We start from the raw sequence: 20534 nt of genomic DNA, 5'->3' as shown, positions 1-20534 counted from the left end.
TCGCCCTGGAGGTGCTCATAAACTGGAGCAGTAAGGGCTGCAGCTTGCCCTTCGGACCACCTAGGCTGGCCAGAGCAGGTACCGAGGATTTTCAGGCTTCTGCCAGCAGCCTGGGTAAAGCCTGAGCCCACCCCGCTGCATGGGGACCCTTGCTGCCTGTCGCAACTGGGGCTGGAGGGTGCAGTGCAGGGTCAGGGCTTGCCCCGACTGTGGCTGTGGGAGCTGTGGGCATGCAGGTGTCCCAGGCACCGGCCACGGCTCTGGAGACGATGTCCTCAGGAGGCTGGGAGTGAAGGGAGGGCACTTGGGGCTCAGTTCCCGCATGGGCCGGGAGCAGTGGTGGCGAGGGCAGGTGGGGCTGGCAGAGGGGGTATCTGTGTCTGCCCACCCCGGGGCACCAGGATCCTACTGGGGGAAGCCGTGCCCCCTACCCTGTGGGGTCTGTGGCCAAGGGGCGTTCTCCCCAAGACCCTCTAGTCTCGCACATGCTGATGAAGGTAGGGGAGCAGCCAGGCGCCGGGATGGCCGACAGCCAGGAACACTGTTCCCTGTAGGGAAGTGTGGATGCTGTGGTCCTTTGAGGGCTTGGCCCATTTGCTGTGGCTTTTTATAATTCTTTTTTAAATTTTTTTTTAGTACCGATGCCTGCTCTGAGGTGCTGGGAGGTGCTTTCAGCGCTGCTGCCTGCTTTTTCTTGCCCTGTTGCTGTGCAAACACAGCGAGGGGACGTCATGAGATGCAGCGAAAGCCCTGCCCCATCTGAAGGGAAAGAGTGGCTTGTGCAGAGGGTGCAGCCAAAATGAGGTCGGGTCTGGGGCCTGCTAAGCCCCTGATTATTTTTAGGTCATCTTTTGTGTTTGCTTTACATACTGAAGTCTCTTTTCTCTAAGCCTCTCTACCACAGAATGGTTGCCCGTGTGCACCTGTGCTGCTCTTTGCTTATCCAGGCTCCTGGCTGCTTCCCAGCCCTTACGGGTGCTGTATCTGCAGTGCCGTTGACCGTCGGATCCTGCTGCCGCTCTCGTGCGGGGCCAGCTTGTTTTTAATGGGTGGTAATACCTGGCTGAGTCTTGACTTCCTTCTGCAGCGAGAGGTCATTCGCTTGTAATGAATTTTTGTTCTTTCATTGCGGCTTTGATTGCTTTCCCTGCTTATTTCCTGGGAAGGCTGATAATTGCACTGGGGAGATGAAACATCACGGGCTATGCTCAGCTCCAAGTCAGGCAAAAGATCGATGCTTGTGTGAGGGGGACAGGCTCTGGATGGGGGACAAGCCCATTATGTTGGCTCCCAGTCAAGCACGGCAGATAAATTTCTTTTTGCACATCAGTCCAGTACTTCTGTACAGGAGCCACAGTACCGGAGCGCAGGGAGCTGCCAGGGTTTGGGCGCTGCGGTGCGGCGGGGAAGCCTTGCCGGCTGTGCTGGGGTGGGAGCCAGGGGAGCTGGGTCTGCTGCCCCCGTGCCTTGGCGTACATCGATCCCTCTTCCGATCACTCTAAATTGACAAGGTGCTAAGGTTGCTGGTGGCGTGTTGTGCTTGTCTCACACCGTTTCAAGAGAGAGAAAACTTGCTGTGTTCTCTCTGCATTGCCTGCATGGAGGAGCTGGCTTCATGCTTTCTTGGTATTTCCTCTATGTCTTTCTAACTGAAGTCATAAAATAAATCTCTAATCAGATTACTTAGGGCTGGATGTAACATAACCTGAAGCTCTATTTCTTGTGATATGTCTTTTAAAACTGGATGCACCCTTATCCTCTTCCTGCAGCACCGTTTGAAATGCTGTAATCGCTTTCTCCCTAGTTTGCAAGCTCCCAAATCCTTTTCTTCCTATGCCAGGGAAATGCGAATGTGACTGCTCCTTTGCGGAGAACCGGTTACTATTTTTGTCTTTCGGTCGGTGTTGCTTCAGTTCCTTTGTTCCTCTCTGGCTCTGGGTCCCTGGCGCAGCTGCCCTCCCCTCCCAGCTCTCCCACCTGGGTGGTGCAGGTGCCCGCGCCAGCCACGTCCCGGTCAGGTGGGGGAAGCATCCACGGGGGTCTCCGGGTGAGTCCCTGGGATGGTGGGGAAGGGTCCCCGGGCAGAGCTCTTGGTGCCCAGTCAGCTGCCACGGCGCTGCGGGGACGGGCTGGCCGTGCCTCCAGCCCGGCCGTGGCAAATGCCGTGGCAAATGCCTGGCATAGCTCGTGTATTTCTGTCTCTGTCCCTCGTGAGCAAGGGAACCAGAAATATCTCTTGCAAAGGGAGGCGCAGAGGGCGTCAGGGACTTATCCTGCACCGTCTGACGAGGCAGCGCCACGGCTCTGGCCGGAGAAGCCCTGAGTCACCGGAGTGGGGCTCGGCTGCGCCCGCTGCTCAGGTGTGAGCGATGGGGCCGTGGGGTCTTCGTGGGTGGCAATGTGCCTGTGAGCGGCTTGGGAAGGTCGATAGGCTGCTCACCAGTGGGGGGTTTACTCTCACTGCAGCATTAACACAAAAGCCAAAGTTATTCCATAAATATATGGCTTATTAATAATATTAATAGTGTAATTTATTCACAGGAGATTCAGTAATATCAGGGATGAAGGCTTGATCTTGTCACAATCTGTTGTTTTCTGATCCTTCTTTTTTAGCAGAGTGTCCAGAATAAAATGCCAGGCTTTGCATAAATGAGCCAGCCACCCAGGTGATTTATTAATCACGGCGTGTAATTGTCCTAACCTGCCATGAGCTCTCTCCAACCCCTTGGGACTCAGCTTCCTCGTTAGCTTCAAAATTGTTTTCTCTGAAGCACAAACATCAGGGCATTTTTAAAGAGATATTTATTTCTTCATAAAACAGGGGCAGCTGCTTAACTTGGAGGTTATTTAGTGATTTTTTTAAAGGAAGGATGGAGACTCAGAAAAGCCCAGAAATGCTGGGGGTGGGGAGGGAGCTCGTGGTCTCCAGGCCAGGCTCCATCGCAGAACGGGCTGTGGCTCCCTCCAGCCAAGCCTAGGAAACCTCCATGGATGGGGGCTGGCAGACCCTCTGGGGACCTCTTCCAGGGCCGACCCAACCTCCTCGGTTTTCCCGATTTATTTCCAGTCTAAGCCTCTCAAACTGCAGCTGTCTGTTTTACGAGATGTCCTTTGGCGCATCTGTGCAGACACCAGTCGGAGGGCTTCTGCACGTGCTGGTCCCGACTGGGCGTCCCTCTCAAACCTTCAGGAGGGCGATGCTCTGGTGGCATCGCTGCGGGAACCGGAGGCTGGCTGGGGTCACCCGGGCCCCGTGGCGTGGGGCTGGGGAGATGCGCTGCAGAGGTGTTCCTTTAGCCAACAAGGACGCAGGCAGAGTACTTGCCCCTTGGTGGGATCAGTTTGACGGGATCCTCTCTTGGAGAGAGTAAAGGCTGAGCTGGGGACGCACTGCCGGAGCCAAGGAGACCTGGCTCTGCTCCCAGGTCAGGGTGCCCCAGAGACCCGCGGCTGGCCGTGCGGTGCAGCTCGCCGTGCCCGCAGCTCGCCGTGCCGCACAGCCTGCCACGCCTGCCCTGCTCCTGCTCCTCCCTTTGGCAGGCAGAAATCACCCCTGTGTGCACGGTGTGCCGTCCCTTTGCAAGGGGGACCCGCCGGGCGTGAGGGGGGAGCAGCAGGGGCTGGGGAAGGCAGGCAGGGGCAGGAGCTGTTCAGATGCGCCGGCCCTGCCGCCTCCTCTGCTTCCCCTGGCATCCCACTCCAGTCTTTCCTGGAGCCTTTCATCAGACAGCAGAACATAAGAAATAAAGGGCAGCTTCTTCAGGGACCCATTGCAGCCGCAAGTGATGTCCTCGGGAGCTGGAGGTCCCTGGTGCTCCTTCACCTGTGTGCCCAGTGGGCGAGCATCTAGACCTCCTAGGAAAACCCACCGCCTCATAGGAAGATGTTGCCACCACCAGATGGGAGCTTCTTTGTGCCGGGGTGGGGGGAGCAAAGGGGGGTCCGGCATTTCCCTCGCAGCCCTTTCTCTGTGCGAGAGGAGGTAGATCCGTGGCATGGCATGGCTGCAACCCAGGTACCAAGCTTCTGCCCTGAGCCTTCACTGCCCCGCCAGCCCTTTGCCATTTATTATCTTGCCCTCATCCTATAAATTACAAATCAGGTGCAACAGAGTGCAGAAGAAATTGATTATAGCGCAGGCTCCCTTGCTGTATTTGGGTGGAGAAGAAAATATGGCTGAGTGTGTCTGCTTAAAGTGATTCTCTATTTCCAAATATGAAAGAAGTGAACATCTTTAAAAATCAATACAAAGCCACTTCAGCATAAAACAAGAGGAGATTAATACTTAACTTGTCTGGAGAAGGGGAAGAGAGACGGTGGAAAATGTCTCCAGAGAGAGAGACTCAATGAAATTCAAAGCTGCCTGTTTAATGCAAGAGGTAAAAGGTTTAAAATTAAAACCCCTCCCCCACCATTAACTGGAAGCTAATGAGGTGCTGGAGAATTGGTATAATTTGGCATGGAAACAGGTTCTAATTTCTTTCTTTTTTTTTTTTTTTTTTTGTTGTGCCTGAGAAATTTGTCAGACTGATGATTTCTGCTTGAAAGGAAGCAGCCAGGTATTTTCTGCAAGAACAAAGAGATTTGTTGGTCCAACAAAAACTTTATTAAAAGGCTTGGCAGTGCGAGCTAAGCACTCTTCCCTGCCAGTGAGGATGAAGGTAGCACCCAGGTTTAACAGAATTCTTTCCTCTTACCCACTCGCATTCTCTCGCCCACCACACATGGTTTGGCATCATCTGATGTCTTACTGAGGAGGCAGAAATGTGTCTCGGGCTGTTTTGAGAATGGGTTGGGCTTTTCCTTGCGGGGAAGTGGGGACCTCGACACTCGTCTGGTGGAATTACTGTGCTGGAGAGACCTGCTGCTGCTTCAGCCTTCCCAGGGACCCGTCAAAATCTGTTGAAATATGAAAATAGTAATCTTGGATTTAAGTGTAGACCTTGACTCTTTGAAGAGCTACCCGTGTGCTGTGTGGGTCAGTGTGGTTGGTGTGGTGATGGCTGAACTGCTGTCAGGTTCTTCTGGGGTGAATTAATGTGGCATGTTGACAAAAATAACATTTCACGTATTTTTATCTGACTTACAGTAGAATGCATAAAGAGATTACATTGATGATGGTTTTCTTCTATTGAATTTAAAGAATACATCCGATTAGAGATTGTGCTGAAACATTTAGATAGAAAAGAGCAGAGCTAAGGTTATATTGATCACCTTAAACGTGGCAGGCAGGAGGAGGCAGCGAGAGCGGCTGCTCGTGCCAGATGTGGGCTGTGGCTTTTGCGAGCTGTTTGCTCCCCAGCAAACACATTTATTACAGACTTTGCCAGGAGAGCCACAGGCTGTTAATGATTGACTGCCCTGGTCGGGGAGTTTCCAGGCAGCTTGTGCTCCACGGCCCACCGAGGCTGCCCGGCCGTGGCAGCGTGTGGGATAGCCTCCCGGGTGGGTGAGGAGCGGAGGGCCGTTCTCCCCATCTTTCCCCAGGAGCTGCTGTGGGGGGGGTGTCCCACCTGGGTGGGATGCTCGTTGCGGTGTGGCCGTGGTCGGCCCTGCAGCCCGTGCGTGCCCCCCAGCAGGCTGCCTGTTTGCGGCAGGATCCCCCCAAATGCCCTGACCTGTATTCGGCTGCGAGAATTGGCCAAACAGCCACTCCGGGGGTCCTGCAGCCCGCTGCTAGCGGGAGGTTGTGCTCTCCCTGCTTTAGGGCCAGGCTGGTTAAAGCGCACGCGTGGGAACACTTTCATGGGCTTGACCAGGCGATGCAGTAGGATTATGATGACTTCTTGGAGGCTGGCCACAAAGATGCGGAGCACCGGTGGGTTTTGGGCAGATGCCGATGTTTCAGTCCTGTGCGGGGCTGGAGTTTTGCCTGCGTGTTCTCATACGTGCCTACGGCAGGGACTGTGTTTTCATCCCTCTAACCAGGAACGCGCTCAAAATGCGGTAGCTAGTCCTGCATCTAATTCCTGCGAAAATTAAACTCGCAGAGGAGGAAGGTGAGATGGGAGGTGGGGGGGGGCAGAGGCACCCGGGTGTTTTATCACCATGGCAACACAGACTTCCAGGGAAAGGTGCTGAGGTTGTGAAGTAGATCATTTACAGTTTACTTAATTAAAAAATATATATATATGTATTTCCTGGAACAAGCTGTGCGCCAGCTCCCCCGTGTAAGAGGCGAGCCGGCGGGCTTGTGCTCGCTCCCAGGCCTGGTTCCAGCTCAGCCCCGGGCGGGCGGGTGGGATGTTTTCAGCCCCGGCCGGGAGGGATGACGCCCGGCCCCGGCCCCGGGGCCGGTCCCGTACGGGGAAGGGTTGCCAACGCCTGAAGCGGGCACAAAAAGCCGTTCGCCCGGCAGGAGCCAGCCCTTCCCGCCGCGCAGGCTGCGGGGGGAGCCTTTCGCCCGGAGCTCGGCGTCGGGCCCCCCGTCCCCCCCCCGTCCCCCGCCCCGGGGCTCCTCCGCCGCCGTCCCCGCTCGCCCCGGCGGGGCCCGGTCTGACGCTCGGCGGGGCGGGGGCGACAGCCCGGCGGGGAGGGGAGCGGGGAGGAGAGCGGCCGCCATTCCGCAGCCGCTCCCCGCGGGGCCGGCGGCCCGGCCCGGCCCGGCGCGGCGCTGCCCGCGCACGGCGGGAGGCGGTCGCGGAGGCGGTCGCGGAGGCGCCGCCGCCCCCGCGGGTGCCGCCGAGCGGGGCCGGAGCTCGGTCGCGGCGGCGGCGGCGGCGATGTCCCGGCCGGGCGGCGGGATGCGGTCCCGGCGGGCGGGGATGCGGGCGGCCGTGGTGCTCATCGGGCTGCTGCACCGGTCCCGCCGGCAGAGCAAGGAGACGAGGTGACGGGCGGGCGTCGTTGCCGGTGTCCCCGCGGGGCGGGCGGGAGCGGGAGTCGTTTGGCCGGAGCCGGTGTGCGCTTGCCGGCGACGGGCACGGGTCCTGCTCGCAGGGCGGGCGGGGGGCTCGCGCTTCGGGCCCCCGGGTCGGGTCGGGTCAGCCCCCGCGCCCGCTTCTCCTGCTGCCGAGGACCGGGAAAGGACGGTCCGCTCCCGGGGACCGCCGTGCCGGCAGAACCGCTTCAACTCGGCTCGACGGCTGCGGGCTGGGAACAGCTGACGGGCGGGCTCGTCTTCCATCGGCCGCGCCGCGGATCGTACTTTATGTTCAACTTTGCGTTCGGAGGACGTAGCCTGTTTGCAGTCGTGTGTCTGCTCGGCTCGGCTCCGCTTCCCCCCCCGCTCCGTTCGGGGAGTTGCTGTTCGTTTCAGAGATTTGCCCTGCTCCGATTTACGCGGCGCGTCCTCGGTCAGGGAGTTCTCCCTCCTCCAGGACCGTGCTGCTCTGGCAACTTTCTTGTTAAAAATAGTAGGAAACGTGCGTCCAAACCTCGGCGGTGTGCGTTTCCTCTGGAGGTGGTTTTTTGGTTTGGGGGTTTTGGTTGGGGTTTTTTTTTTTTTTTTCAGTTTGTGATTTTGTACCAAAACCCTATGAACGAAGCACTGATTATTCAGAATCTTTATTGTAAAGTGCGTGCCCCCCCCCCCGGCCCTCCCCGCAATCCGTGAGCCTGAAAAATCAGGGTAAGACGATTGGGGATGAAGCTTTAGCTCTTTACCCACCCACAGTTTTGGGTCACAGGATCTATACCCCGTTTGTCAGTGCTGCTGCCGTGGGCGCCCTTGAGAGCAGGGTTTTAGTGATGCCTTTATGACTTAACGGTGGCCTTCCTGTATAGTTCATGTGTTGGTGGTGTTGTTCTGGGCTATTTTCTTCTCCTTTGCTGGGGTTTTAGGTAGATCATCAAAGCTGAACAGTTGAAAAAAAAAAAACCAGCCTGCAGGTCCTGATGGTCCTGAATGAACAGCAGAGATGGATGCTTACCTGAGCTGAGCCGTGCCACGGCTGTGACCCCTCTCCTCCCCTGCCCACAGCAGGCTCGGCTGTTCCCATCCCCGCCGTTGCCCCTTGGGTTTTGTCTCATTTAGCCGAGACCCGTCCCTGCTGTAGCTCTGCCCATGGGCCGTGGGCTCCAGCTATGGGCTAGCAAGTTTTGGAGAGGCTGGCTGGCTGGGGGATGGCCAGGCCCCCATGCCCCCCCAGCTCTCCGTGGTCTGGAGCCTCTTCTCCCGCTTTCATGTGCTGCGTGTAGGGAGTGTCTGAGTGGTAGGGAGGTCTGTGCCGCCGGTGGGGGCCCAAATGCTCCTGCAAACATTGTCCCTGCTGAAACTCGTTGGCCATCCCACGTTCGCCTCAAAGCATGGCAGGGAAGGAAGAGAGTGCTCTACCGGTCACACCGGGCAAGACTTTTCCCAAAGAGTCGTCTTTCCCCTAGGTACTAGGTTTCTATGAATGAGCTCAGCATGACACTTGAGGGCTGAGATAAAATCTGGCTCTGAACTCTCACAGAAATCTGGCCAGTGATGTGTGAGTTTGGGTTGTTTTTTTCTTATCCCCCCCCCCCCCCCATCATGTTGAGCACAAACCCTCTCAGTGTAGTTCTTGCTGCGGGGTTTACTGAGGACAGTGAGAGTCACACAGACATCTCAAGGGGAGAACAAGACCCTGAGGAGGTTTTTTCCTGTCTGCTGTGGTCTGAGGAGCCTTCATGGCAGCGATTGCAAGAATTCAAGCAGTTCTTTACGGTGGTTGCTTCGTCTTATGCAAGCTGCCAGGGCCATCAAAGTGACATAATCTGCAGGAAAAGGAAGGGACTGCTAGCGGCATCGTCAAAAGGGACTCTGTTCCTCCACCTGCTCCTATTTTCTTTTTTTCCTCCTACATTCAGTCTTTGTTCTGCGTTTGCAATTGAATTTTGCTTTACATGAGCCATATGCAAGCCTGGCAGGACTGGTGGCAGCTGCAGAGTCCCTGGTGGCCTATGTCCCTTTCTTGTTAGCAGCCAGCAAAGTGCAGCACAACAAATGGACTTCACCAAGCTCCCCTCGCAGAGCCGGGCTGGTGCTTACCTTGCTCCCTCCGCCTGCGATCAATCTGCCCATGCCTGTCCTGCATGCTCGACCTGGAGGGGAGCAGCAGTAACGTGCACCAGCAGCTGGGGCCTGGGGGGCCGCTGCTGTGGTGGGCTCGGGCTCCTCCTGGCTCCTGTCCCCCTCCAGAAACCTAGGATTTGGAACTGTGTATTTTTATCTAAATTGGTTTTCCTGAACGTCCCATGTGCAAGCGAGGTGATGCTATGGTGGCTGTCCTCTCGCGGGGTAAAGCTGGTGGGTGGGTGCCTCGGTGTGGGTGCACCCCTCCGTTCATGTATCAGTCTCAGCTGTGGCACAGGCGACTGGGAATAAGGTAAATGTCTTTACTCACTGCTGTTAGTTTACTGTTTGGTTCAGCTACTCATGGGTAGCCTGTCTCCCGGAGCCATCGAGTGAAATCTTTGTACTGCTGAAGTCAATTTTAATCCCCATTCGTTTTGGTGGGACGTTCACCAGAGCAGCATCCCGCACGTTTTGGGCCTTTCCCTTCCCGCTCCACCTCCTGCCCCTGGTGCGGATGCCCAGGCGCGGACAGCGTCCCTTCGCCCTTTGGTGTCGGTTCTGCCGGCGGTTGGAGACGCCGGTTTCTGGGAGCTGTTCTCTGCAATTTGCAAATTATTGAATCAGCTCAGAAACGGCTGCCCAAGGCTCGCTGGCTCGTGTTTGTCAGGAATCGGATCAGACGAGCCTTCTGGTCTTAAAAAGTCTGTGAGTGCCTTGGCTGATTTACCCAAATGCTGCAGGAAATCACCGCTTTCTCTCTGCTCCTGCAAGTGAGATCAGACAACAAAATTTGTCAATGATAAAAATCTCTTTCCACCATTATTTGCATATCGAGCCTTACTTTCCTAGCCAGACCAAGTGGGAAGTCCTTGGCCAGTTGGAAAGAACCCAGTGTCTGTAGAGGTGCAGGCAAAGCAGGAGCCAGCTCCTCACTGTCCCCCTGAGCAGGACGGACAATGTGCAGGGCAGCAGTGACCCGCACAATCAGCGCAGGCAGCACTGCCTGCACAAGCATGGGATGCTCCAAACTGTTCTCAACAATATTCTCCTTGCAGAGGAGTAATTAAAGCTAAGCTCATTGGCAGTTAAATGTCACCTTGCTCCGAGCAGGGCTTTAGTTCCCGCTTGCACGGGCTGTGCAGTCAGGGAGGCTGTGTGTGCACACAGATGCAGGTTGCCAATTTGCAAATACGTAATTTATTGCAAGAAATCTAGACCAGAAAATGCTGTGCTTTTTATTTGCTGACTCTCAAGCTTCAATGCAAGAAGGTCATGCTTCAGGGTAGGGCCAGCCTGAGCCCAGGACGTGACAAGGTAAATCAGTTTATCAGGGAAGGTGTTCTGTGGCAGGGGCTCTGGCTGGCGCCTGTTGAAGCCCCAGAGCACCGGCAGCTTCACAGCGCTGGGTGCATGGGATGAAACCCGGGTCTGGGGGGGGCTGTGGAGCCCTAGGGCTGTCTGAAGTCAGTGGGAGCCCTGCAGCAGTGCGTGTCCTCTGCAGACGTCCTCCCCAGGATGAGTGATGATGCAGCGAGATCTTGCCTGCCTGGAGTCCCCGGGATTGGATGGAGAGCTGTTCAAAGTCAGAGTAAGGTGCTTCGTTCAGGCACTCACTGCAGATTTCCAAGTGTAAAATCTCAGCGAGGTGCCCTTGTCTCTGTTGCAAAAAAAAAAAAAACCCATGGTTTTGGTTGGGTTTTTTTTTTTTTTTTTGCAATTTGTGAGCAGCCAGCCGAGGGCTTCTGGCTGCCTTGGTGCCCGGGGTATCGGCAGGCGCTCACCGGTGTCCCGGGAGCTGGGGGTCAGAGGCTCGGTCCCCGCCGCGGGGATGGAGAGGAGCGTCCTGCGGAGGGGAGGGCGAGCAGCTGGGGCTCCGCTCCCACCACCCGCCCCAGGACAGGGGCTTAACCCGGGCGGTGTGAGGATGAAAAGCAATATGGAAGCGCAGTCCCCCGTGAAAAGTTAAGGCCCTGGGCATTGAATAGTAAATAAACTAAAAAGGGAGCAGCTGGCAAGGTGATGCCCATCAAGGACAAAAAAATGATGAGTACAAAAATAGAGGCTGTTAATTTACAGGATGATCTTTGTTGTCCTTCTGAAGGATACAGCATCTAGACAGGCTGAACTTGTTGCTGCAAGAGTTTTGCACCTCCTTAGGCCAGGTTTCATCCGCAGAATTAAGCGTAGGCATAAAGGTAACGTGCAGTGCTCCATGTTTAATTTACACAGCATAACAAAAGGTAGAGCTAACCACTTAGTGTGAAACACTTTGCCGTGTCAGATAATATGTTGGCATCTCCTCTTCCCACATGTAATTTATATGAATGTACCATGTCAATTTAGAGCCTGTCTGGTAAATCAGACGAACAAAAGAAGGAGGTAGGATGCATTAGAAGTTTTTCATTAGGCTTTAGGCTGAAAATGCGGGAGGGAAGTGTGCGCTCGGAGGCGGGGGTTCGGCTGGGAAAGCTTGGGAGCTCTGGGGGTCCCGGCAGCCCTGGCTCTGTACTGAACGGGACATTTTAATCAGAATTTCAGTATGTCAGTGGGGTTTACCAAATTCAGGATATGAATTTGTAGGTGCTTTTGGAATGTGATCAGGGGTGCTCTAAAGATGAGAGAAAGACTTTACCTGCCCTTGCTGTGTTGGGAACTCGCCAGTGCCCACGCACTCAAAATGGAGGGAAAAAAAATTCCCTATTTTCCCCTGCTTTGGGGGAAGCAGGGGGAGCAGCCCTGCCCACGCAGGCTGTGCCTTCCTGGCGGGGGCTGGCAGCGGTGGGGTCCCCCCGGAGCACGGCCCCACGGCTGCAGCCCAGCCCTGGGAGGGGGACGGGACCTGTGCCGGGATGTCAGGCTGATCTCACGGTCTCTGTTAGGAAACCCTGCAGTTGGGCCTGCCTAACTGCATTAAGGTATTTCCTTAATTAGATTTACTAAGTATGTAGGATTCTAATTCTTTTTTTTTCCTTCTCTCTTAATTTGCCTAATGAGAAAAACGAAGAAATAAAGTTACAAAACCGATGCCTGTGTTGCCTTCCGGAAAGGCCGGCGTCCAGCCATGTGGCCGTGCCGCTCCGGAGGATGCTCGTGCCTGGCTGTGGCCAGGGTGGGCTCGGAGGTGTCGGGGCCGGGCGAAGCACCCGTCTGCCTGCCGGGCACTGGGTGCTGCCTCTGGGGAGCGAGCACAGCGCCGTAACCTTTGGTTTCCTTATCGATGCTGGAGCCACGCGTCTCCCATGGTGCCAGGGAGAGGCGAGGGGGGAGTGATCACAGAGGCCATTTATTGGAGCTGTGCTGTGCCAAGCCCAGGCTTCAGCTCATCACGCTATTCTTGCTGTTCTTCCCCACCTTGTCCTCTCCCCCACTCCCTAATTGCCCTCTTGTGTCACGTCCGCTGTCAGGCTGCACAGGCAGGAGTTTTGTTTTCTTCTTGTGCTGTGCGATCCTGGTGCAGGACTCGGTGGAAGAGCTGTGAGCCTTTTTGGGAAGGCTGATGCGGAATGCGCTGGGGGCCGTGCCATGGGAGGGTCCCGGCCCCTGTGGGGCAAGGGAGGCCATCCTGCTGCGCCGCGCAGGCAGTGATGCTCGCGTGCTGTGGGCCACCAGCATCCCCTGGTCGGTTGGTGTCCGGCTTTGCAGGGAAACCCCCCGGAGGAGCTGACCGTCCTGGGGCCGCTTCCCGGGGCCCCTGCTGTGGGTGGGAGCTGGGTGCTGGTCCTGCGGGGAGCTGCACAGCATCCCCCGGCCCCAGTCCTCACCGGTGAGCGCCTGGGACCTTTGCTGCTGTTCGGAGACCTGTACCCCTGGCGCCGGTCGGGGACCGGGTCACGGCGTGGGGCTGCCGTGAGCGCCCGCTGTCTCTGGTGTCATCTTCAGGGGAGATCCCCGGGGGCTGATTCTCCATGCGAGCATGCCGGTGCACAGATAAAGACGTGCTAATCTTCCTCATGATTCATTTATCATCCCGTGAGGGTAATCTGTTGGGGAATTAGGCTGATGGCCCTTGACCCTGTAGCTGACGGCAGGCTGAATCATCGGAGTCTGTGGTTGCAGTTTAACGTAACATATTTCCAGTGCACGGAGGCTAATTACAAGCGGTGGCTGGTGAATGGGTTTGTTTTGCTCTCCCCGGAATTGCAGGAGCAGTTCCAGCAGTTTGGCCCCAAAGAAGCAATCAGCATGTGACAGAGGAACACGTTGTTGTGTGAGTGATTTTATAATACTTAGAATATGATGCTATGGCAACCTGCTACAAATCCCAGATCAAATAAAATTATTTGCGTGCATCCCTGTAACTTTAATCTTTGCGAAGTCTGATACGTTTTATGCCTTTGAGGCCACTGTGCAGATTAGTGCAATCAGGCAGAGCTCAGGGTTCAAAGCAAGGAGAGCAAAGGATGGGTGGTTTGCTCCAGATCAGGCTGTGCTTTAGTGTCCTAGAAAGACAAAGAGCAAACAGTAAAAATCTGTCATCCTCGGCATTTTTTCAGCAGTGGAGTCATGGTGAGTTTGTGGAGAGGAGAAAGGGAAGGAGCTTGATAAATGATACGGGTGGGCAGGACGTGAATTCTGCTATTGCCCATACATCGTCCCACATCCTTTTAATTCATTTCTTCCATTGAAAAACTGGAAGATGCCAAGAGCTTAAATGAGATGTAATAATGTAAGGCAAATTTGACCTACTCTGATTTAAAAAAAACAAAACAAAAACCCTCATGTATTGGTTTAACGTAATGTAAAATGTCAGTCCTTGGTCCGGATTCACATTTGGACACAAACCACTGGGTATTTCCCCCAGTGACTGCAGCTGCGGTTGTGTTGCTGGCACAGCCCGGGCGGTGCCGCAGCCCTTGGTCCCCTGTGGCTGTGATGGGGACCTGGACGGGCGCTGCTGGTCCCACTTTGCCTTTGCCCCTCGCAGCTGTGGGGCAGCTCTCCGCTCCGCTCCTCCCGTTCCCTCGCATTGGAGCCCAGAGGCCAAAAAGTCCACCTTTCTCCTGCCTGCGGCTGCCTGCGCCTTGGGGGGAGCCCGGCAGGACTGTCCGAGTCCAGGACAAGTAAGTCCTGACAACAGGTCCCCGCTGCCCGCACACCTGCGCCACTCCAGGCTCCGAGAAGTGCAACCAGCAATGAATTACAAGTACCAGGGGGTTTGGTCTGCTGGGTCCCAGGGGTCTGTGAGCCAGGTCCTTCCGTGCCGGCGGCCGGTCTTGGCTGCGGCACTGCCCGGCACGGTGGTGCGTCGCCCTGCCCCACGCCGTGCTGATCCCCCCCGTGCCCCACCTGGGCTGGTCTTATGCCTCTGGGACAGATTTATGGGCTTGAACTCCAGCCCTGAATTTCCCCCGACATCCAGCTGATGTTCCCCTGGCTACGACTGAAGTCCATTAATTCTTGTTCCTTGGTTGTTGACTAATGAGAACTATCGATCTGTGTCCCGTTCGTCCCTTCCTTCCCTTGGTCACAGGCGCTGCAGCTCCCTGCTTCTCCTGTCTCCATATGTGCAGAACGTTAACAGCACGGGCTGACAGCTGGCAGCCCCCCCCCCCAGCCAAATCTAATCGTGCCGGCCGCGGGGACGCGGGCTGCGAGGCACAGCCGGCTCCGGCTGCTCTCCACTGCTCTGCCATCAAGTCAGTCCCGCAGCGACGGGGAGAGATGCCAAATCCCCGGTCTGGGCCGTGGCGCTGCGAAGGGCAGGCTGGGATCCTGCAGCGTGGGGCTGCGGCCGGGCGGGAGGCTGCGGTGCCTTCGCGCAACCTGCAGCGTGCAGACGGCTTTCTCCTCGATGCTCATCTGTATGTGTGTGTGTGTGTATGTACGTATATATGCGTTTCAAGAGACGGAGTCAAGTTTCGTCAGGAGCAGAAGTCTGTTAGCAAGAGCAGTTGTGCATACAGGCAGGGGGAGCAGGAGCCGGCCCTTCTCAAGCCGCGGTTCAGTCTCTTGGTAGCAAGGACACGGCCGAACGGCCACCCCTTTGCTCGCAGAGGTGACGGTGCGGTTTTGCACTCGCTGTTGCTCCAACGCTCTTGTCGAAAACTTGCCCGCGGTGCCCACGGCATCCCCGCCGCATCCCTGCGGCATCCCCACGGCGCACGGCCCTGCCGAGGAGGGGATGCAGGCACCAGAGCCTCCCCCGTGACCGGCGTGCGGTTGTCACCCGCCGTCGTGAGCGCTGGCGCTCGGCGGAGGAGGCAGCGTGGGCGGGAGGGCAGGAGCCGGGGCGGTGGGGCTGGCGGCGAGGGCAGGCGTCGCGGGAGGTCGGGTGCGCACGCTCCGGCGGGAGCTGCGTGTTTTGGAGAGGGCCCCGGCGGGCATCGGTGCCTGGCTGCCGCGCACGCCGTGCCGTGCCATCCCGGGGCGGGCTGCCATGGGAACCAAACCTCGTTACTGGGAGATAAACAGTTGGACGTTTTGGCCCGGTTTCTGCAGGACTAACCTGGCAGGGACGAGAGGAAACTAAATTAAATCTCAGATTTTTCTGACTCCCAGAGTAGCATCTGGCAGTACCGCTGCGAGTGACGGCTTGGTTGTCTGCCTGGGAATCTGTTGGTGTGAAAGGGACAGGGTGTTTTAATCAGATAATCGGTGGCGGGCCGAGGTTGCACCTTTTCGAGGTTTAGGGACCTTTTGTGGGGGGCTTTCGTGGCAGGTCCGTGGCACAGGGGCAGCTCCCCGCTTCCCTGGGGTCTCGCATCCTCATGACACCTCTCACTGCCTCCGAATTTGGCGCCGGTGCGAGGTGCCCTCTTAGCAAGGGGGTCCTCGGCCAGGCCCTGCCAAACTCACGCCAGGGTGTCCCTGGGTTTTGTGCCGGTGTCACCGAGCCAGAATCCTCCTCCACCATGTCCGTGGCGCCGGGAGGGCGATCGGCCGCGGATCCTGCCCAGGCAGGGAGGGTGCCAGATGGAGGGAAACCGTGGGGATGGGTTGTCATAGAAACCCTGCTGTCCCCGGCAGAGCTCGGCACCACCGGCACCGCACCGTGCCCCAGCACCGTGCCCCAGCACCGCAGCTGGGCTCCGGCTGGCTCCGGGGGACGGAGCCCGGGCGCTCGGTGGGGCAGTGAGCGGTCCCAGCCCGCCCTGGGCACGGGGCTCTTCAGATGACTTTTATAATCTTTTTATGCTGTTCATTTTTTTTCTCAGATTCAAGATACTATTTTACAGGCAGCCCGCACGCCCGCGGCTTTGCCAAGGAAGATAAGCCCTTATCTCCCGCCTCACGCTCTTGCTCGAGGCGCGGGGGAAGCTGATATGCCTGCGTTTGGTTTTTCAGGAAACAGGAGCTGCTGAACAGCACGGATGTGACCGTCCCGGAGCGGCCGCTGTCCCCCCCTCTCACCGCCCCGCCGACCATGAAGGTGAGTGTGCGGGTGACGCCGCGCCGGCCGGGCGACGCTGCGCCGGGCTGTGGGCGCGTGGTCCAGCCGAGGTGCTGGTTTTGGAAACTGAAGCTGGTGAGGAGCAGCACTTCCAACGCAGCGGCTGTACGGATTTGGGCTGTTCCCGAGGCAGCAGCAGTAGGTGGTTTCTGGAGTTCAGCCTGCAGCGTGTTCAGACACCATCAGCGGCAGCGGGGCGTCTGTGCCGGCGGGCCCCATCCTGCACTGCCGCTCACGTTACGCAATCACGAGCGGCGATGCCAAGCAGGGTGCAGAATCCCAGTGCCGTTATCCCGCTAATTGCCCTCCGTGGGCGCCGTGGCGGGCGGCCGCCTGCCAGCACGAGGCAGACGGTGCGTCCCCGGCAGGCAGGCGCTGCTGGCAGGGTCCGACCCACCGCTCGCCCCTGCCAGGACCGCTCGGCTGTTGCCTTTTGCCGTGCCGGAGGCAGCAGGCTGTGGGACACGGTGCTTCCCCTCCGCTCTGCCCGTGCCGGGCTGCCTCTGCAGGGCTCTGCCCCTCCTGCAGTTTTCCCAGACCCAACGGGAGAAGGTCACGAGCAACCTGGTCAGACTTGGAAGCTGGTCCTGCTTGAGCTGGGGTTGACTGGGCACCTCCACAGCTCCCAGCTCGCAGTTATCTCTCCCAGTCTCAAGCGAGCGGGGAGTGCGCACCGGGACGGTGACCTGGGGCAAAGCTTCAGAACAAATTGAGCAGGAAAAGTCAATCTGAGACATGGAAATGAATGGGAAAATAGGATAAAATGCAACACGGCTTCACCAGAAGTAGCTTCTGTCAGAGTAACCTGAGACATTTCTGCGATACCAGAGTTTCCAAAGGCAATCGTAGCTCTTCTCCCCAGGTTGCTGCAGAGCGCTCAATATGCTGCCACCCGGGAAATTACTCATTAAGCTGGAGAAGATGAGATGAATGTGAGGATTACGAGGTGGCTGACAACCTGCTTAAATGGTTGTTAAGAGCAAGTGGGCTTGGAAATAGAGTATTGAGCTGGAGGAGTTTATTAGTGGAGCTTCTGATGATTTGGCTTATTTAGGGTTTTGTGTATGACCTGGGCATGGGAAGGAGCTGGCACAGTTCGCTGGTGACACGAGCTGTGGCACCTCCTTGGGCTGCAGAGGAGGAGAGGGGAGTCCTCGGGGGGGCTGAAGCCTGGAGTGATGGGAGGGAGCAGGGACGCGTAGTGTGCCGGGCGCGGGAGGTGCCGGTGTGCCAGCAGCAGAGTGTGCTTCCCAGTCCTCGTGCCAGCAGCGTTCCTTGCCGGCCTTGGGCTGGCGCCCGAGGAGGGGAAGCCAAAGCCCCCGTGCTGTTTACCAGCGTCGGAGGACAAGAAGTTTCCTGGGATGGCACTGGGCGATGCGCAGCCCTGCCAGGGGCTCGGAGGGATTTCACCTCGGGGGATGTTGCTGCATCCCACAGCGGGATGCCTGGTGCCCACCCTGCCCATGTACCACCAAGGAAGTGGCGAGCATCCGTGTTTCTCCTGTGGGCTGTCCTGGGCGAGCGCTGTGGCTCCTCCACAGCCCCAGCCTGCCTGCTCTGCCCCTGCAGGAGGAAACAGTTGGTGCCATTTATTTTGCCTTGCAGAAATGTGGTAAATTGCTCGGTAACACCTGGCTGGAGTTCGGGTAGGACTTTCTGTGGCCGTGAGCGGTGCAGCCCCGCTGCGTTCCCTGGGGCTCGTCCTGGTGCCGTGCTCCATCGTGCCTTCCCAGGCTTTACAGCAGCACCTGCGTCCTGAGAGATTCTGCCTTTGTCTTTGTCCTTGTCATGTTTTAAATGGAAATTCTGCCTTTTAATGAGCCTGTGAGCCGAGCAGGATGAGCCCTGCTGTGTGGGTGTGGAGGTCACCCCCGGTGCCGGGGTCTGCTCCCTGCCCAGGTGCTGCTGCAGGAGGGGTTACGGGGGGCGAGACCCCCGGCACGCCGCAGGTGTGGGGGTACGGCTGCTCCTCAGCTGGAGCTGGGGCAATGCGGGACAGCGGGAGGTCAGGCTCTTTGTCGATGTTTAAACTTCAGTTCAAGGCTTCCCTCAGCTTGGGAAACTTGACACGGAAACCTATGGAAAGCCTGGCATGGAAAAAGTATGTAGATGCTACTCTGTATGTGTCAGGTAACGTAAGCTCCCCAAAAGCAAACGCTGAGGTCTTTTTTTTTCACGCATCTCAGAGATGGCCGTTTCTTCTCTCATCACAAGCTGCACAGCCCTGTCTCGCTGTGGGTGCTGTGGCTGGGGGGAGGCTGGTGATGGCTTTGGCTGAGGACACACCGGGGGACTGGTCTCCACGGGCAAGGCTGGAGGCTGCCTGTTTCACTGCTGGTTCTTCATTTTTATAATCACGTCATTAAAGCAATTAAAAGGCGATTACTGACTTGTTCTGCTTTACAGCAGGATTAAAGGGCTCCAGAATCTTTTACAGATGGCACAGGTTGTCCTTTTGGAAAGGCGAGGCAGAGCTGGGAGCCCGTGGCATGTCCTCCCTCCCTCCCTCAGTCCCCGCTATGATGGTGATGGCAGAGCCTCTGTGGTCGTGGCTGGCCATGCTGGCACCCTAGCCAGGCAGCGGCAGAGGAAGATCCTGCATCTTGCGTGGACACTGCTTTGCCAGGCGCAGGTAGCTCCCGAGGTGCCAAACAGAAATAAATCCCTATGGTCTTCAGGCTGGGGGCTGTCTGTGGGCCACTGGGTTTGTTTGTGCGTCTCCTTTTTTGGAGCTTCCCCATGCCCCTGCTGCCGCTTTGCTCTCAGCTGCCGTCGGCTCTTGAAAGGCAGGGGCTGGTATGTATTTGCTGACATTTAAGAGATGGAACTGGAGCTGCCTGGGAGAGGAGATGTCAAGGATTAAGGAGCCATCAGCTTGATGATGGGAAACCTGGGGTGACTGTGGTTGGGAGGCAGAGACCTGGTCCTTCTGGAGATGTCGGCTTGGTCCCCCGACCGTCACGGTCAGCGTGGGGGATGCTGGGCGGTCGCTCAGCGCTCGCGTAGCCGAGCCTGCGATCAGATGCTGCACGGCATGAGTGCATTGAGTCGACATCCTTGGTGCTCACCCTGCTCTGCCCTGCTCTTGGTAGACTTTAAGGTGCTTCCCAGAAATCTGTGCAAGACTTACTGTCATGGAGAGGGACAGGGGGTAGGTACAGGCCTTGGAGCAGGGACAGGAGCAAGTCCCCGTCAGCTGAGACTGCCTGTGAGTGCCCTCCCGAGGGGCACAGCGCATCCCCCCGTGGGGCTGGGCATCCCACTGTGGGGCCGTGCATCCCAGCAGGCGCCTCCCTGTCCCCCCTGCAAACCCTCACCCGCTTCCTGCCCAACCTGTTTCGGGCACTTTGCCTCCCAGGGGAGCCACCCTTTGAAATAACAAAGCAGCAGTCCTGCCGTGCCTCTGGCTGGGAGAAACATTAACGAAGGGAGGTGTCGGGGCTGGGGCTGGATGGCCGGGCTGGGGCTCGGCTGCTTTTGCTGGCCACCCGCGAGGAAGCGCGGTCGCGGCAGCAGCCGTGGCGGCGTGGCTGATGCGGGGTGGGGTGATGCCGGGAAGATGATGGATTTCTTAAGGGGACTGCTGGTGAGTGCTGTGCGACCCACGGGGGGAGCGCCGCGGGGGGGGCTGCTGGGCAGAGCTCTGCCCCGCTGTGCTCCATCCTTGGCGGCTCCCGCCCGGTGCAGGGTTTTCTTTCTGGGTGTCATTTTCTTTGGAAACGTGCAAAGCAGGCACTTACTGGCTGGGCTGCAGCTTCTGCTCTGAGTGCCCCTCGTCCGCAGGTACCCCCTCGCTAACCTCAGCCCGGGGTGCTGGGGCGGTTGAACAGGCACTGTGCGCTCCAGCCGGCTCGGCTTTGGACCCCGTGTCTTGTGTGGTGCTGACGGAGGGGAATCACGAACTTTTCTGTGCTAAAGCACTGGGATGTGACTGTCCGTCTCCTCTCACGCTTAGCGTAGCACGCTCGGCAGTGAGGGGTGAGGACACGTGAGCAGGAAAGGAATAGCAACTATACCATTTCGGGTTGAGTATTTTGCATTTCTGAGGTTGTTAGGACAAGCTGCTGGGCAGGTTTGTCCTGCCGAAGGTGGCGGGGAAGCAGCTGTCCACTCTGGTGTTGCCTTTTGATTGCATTTAAGAAGCAGATGCAGGTTTAGTTT

The 20534-nt window shown here is 57.5% G+C and overlaps 1 protein-coding gene across 11 annotated transcripts in view; it reads left to right on the top strand.

Moving 5' to 3' along the window:
* RAP1GAP2 (RAP1 GTPase activating protein 2) overlaps nucleotides 1-20534 on the top strand; it is an 81565-nt gene that overhangs the window by 35484 nt on the left and 25547 nt on the right. For 8 of the 11 annotated variants that reach the window (XM_069790798.1, XM_069790799.1, XM_069790796.1 and 5 more), the window contains one exon: nucleotides 16268-16352. In XM_069790798.1, coding sequence (XP_069646899.1) covers nucleotides 16268-16352 — 85 coding nt within the window. Of the gene's footprint in view, nucleotides 1-6621; nucleotides 6830-10475; nucleotides 10572-16267; nucleotides 16353-20534 lie in introns of those variants that run through there. The other 3 variants (XM_069790802.1, XM_069790803.1, XM_069790805.1) reach the window with 3 other exon arrangements.

The sequence above is a fragment of the Haliaeetus albicilla genome, chromosome 9, assembly GCF_947461875.1.
Source record: "Haliaeetus albicilla chromosome 9, bHalAlb1.1, whole genome shotgun sequence".
Lineage (NCBI taxonomy): Eukaryota > Metazoa > Chordata > Aves > Accipitriformes > Accipitridae > Haliaeetus > Haliaeetus albicilla.
Note: the sequence above shows the minus strand (reverse complement) of the source record. Positions and strands in the feature narration are given on the sequence as shown.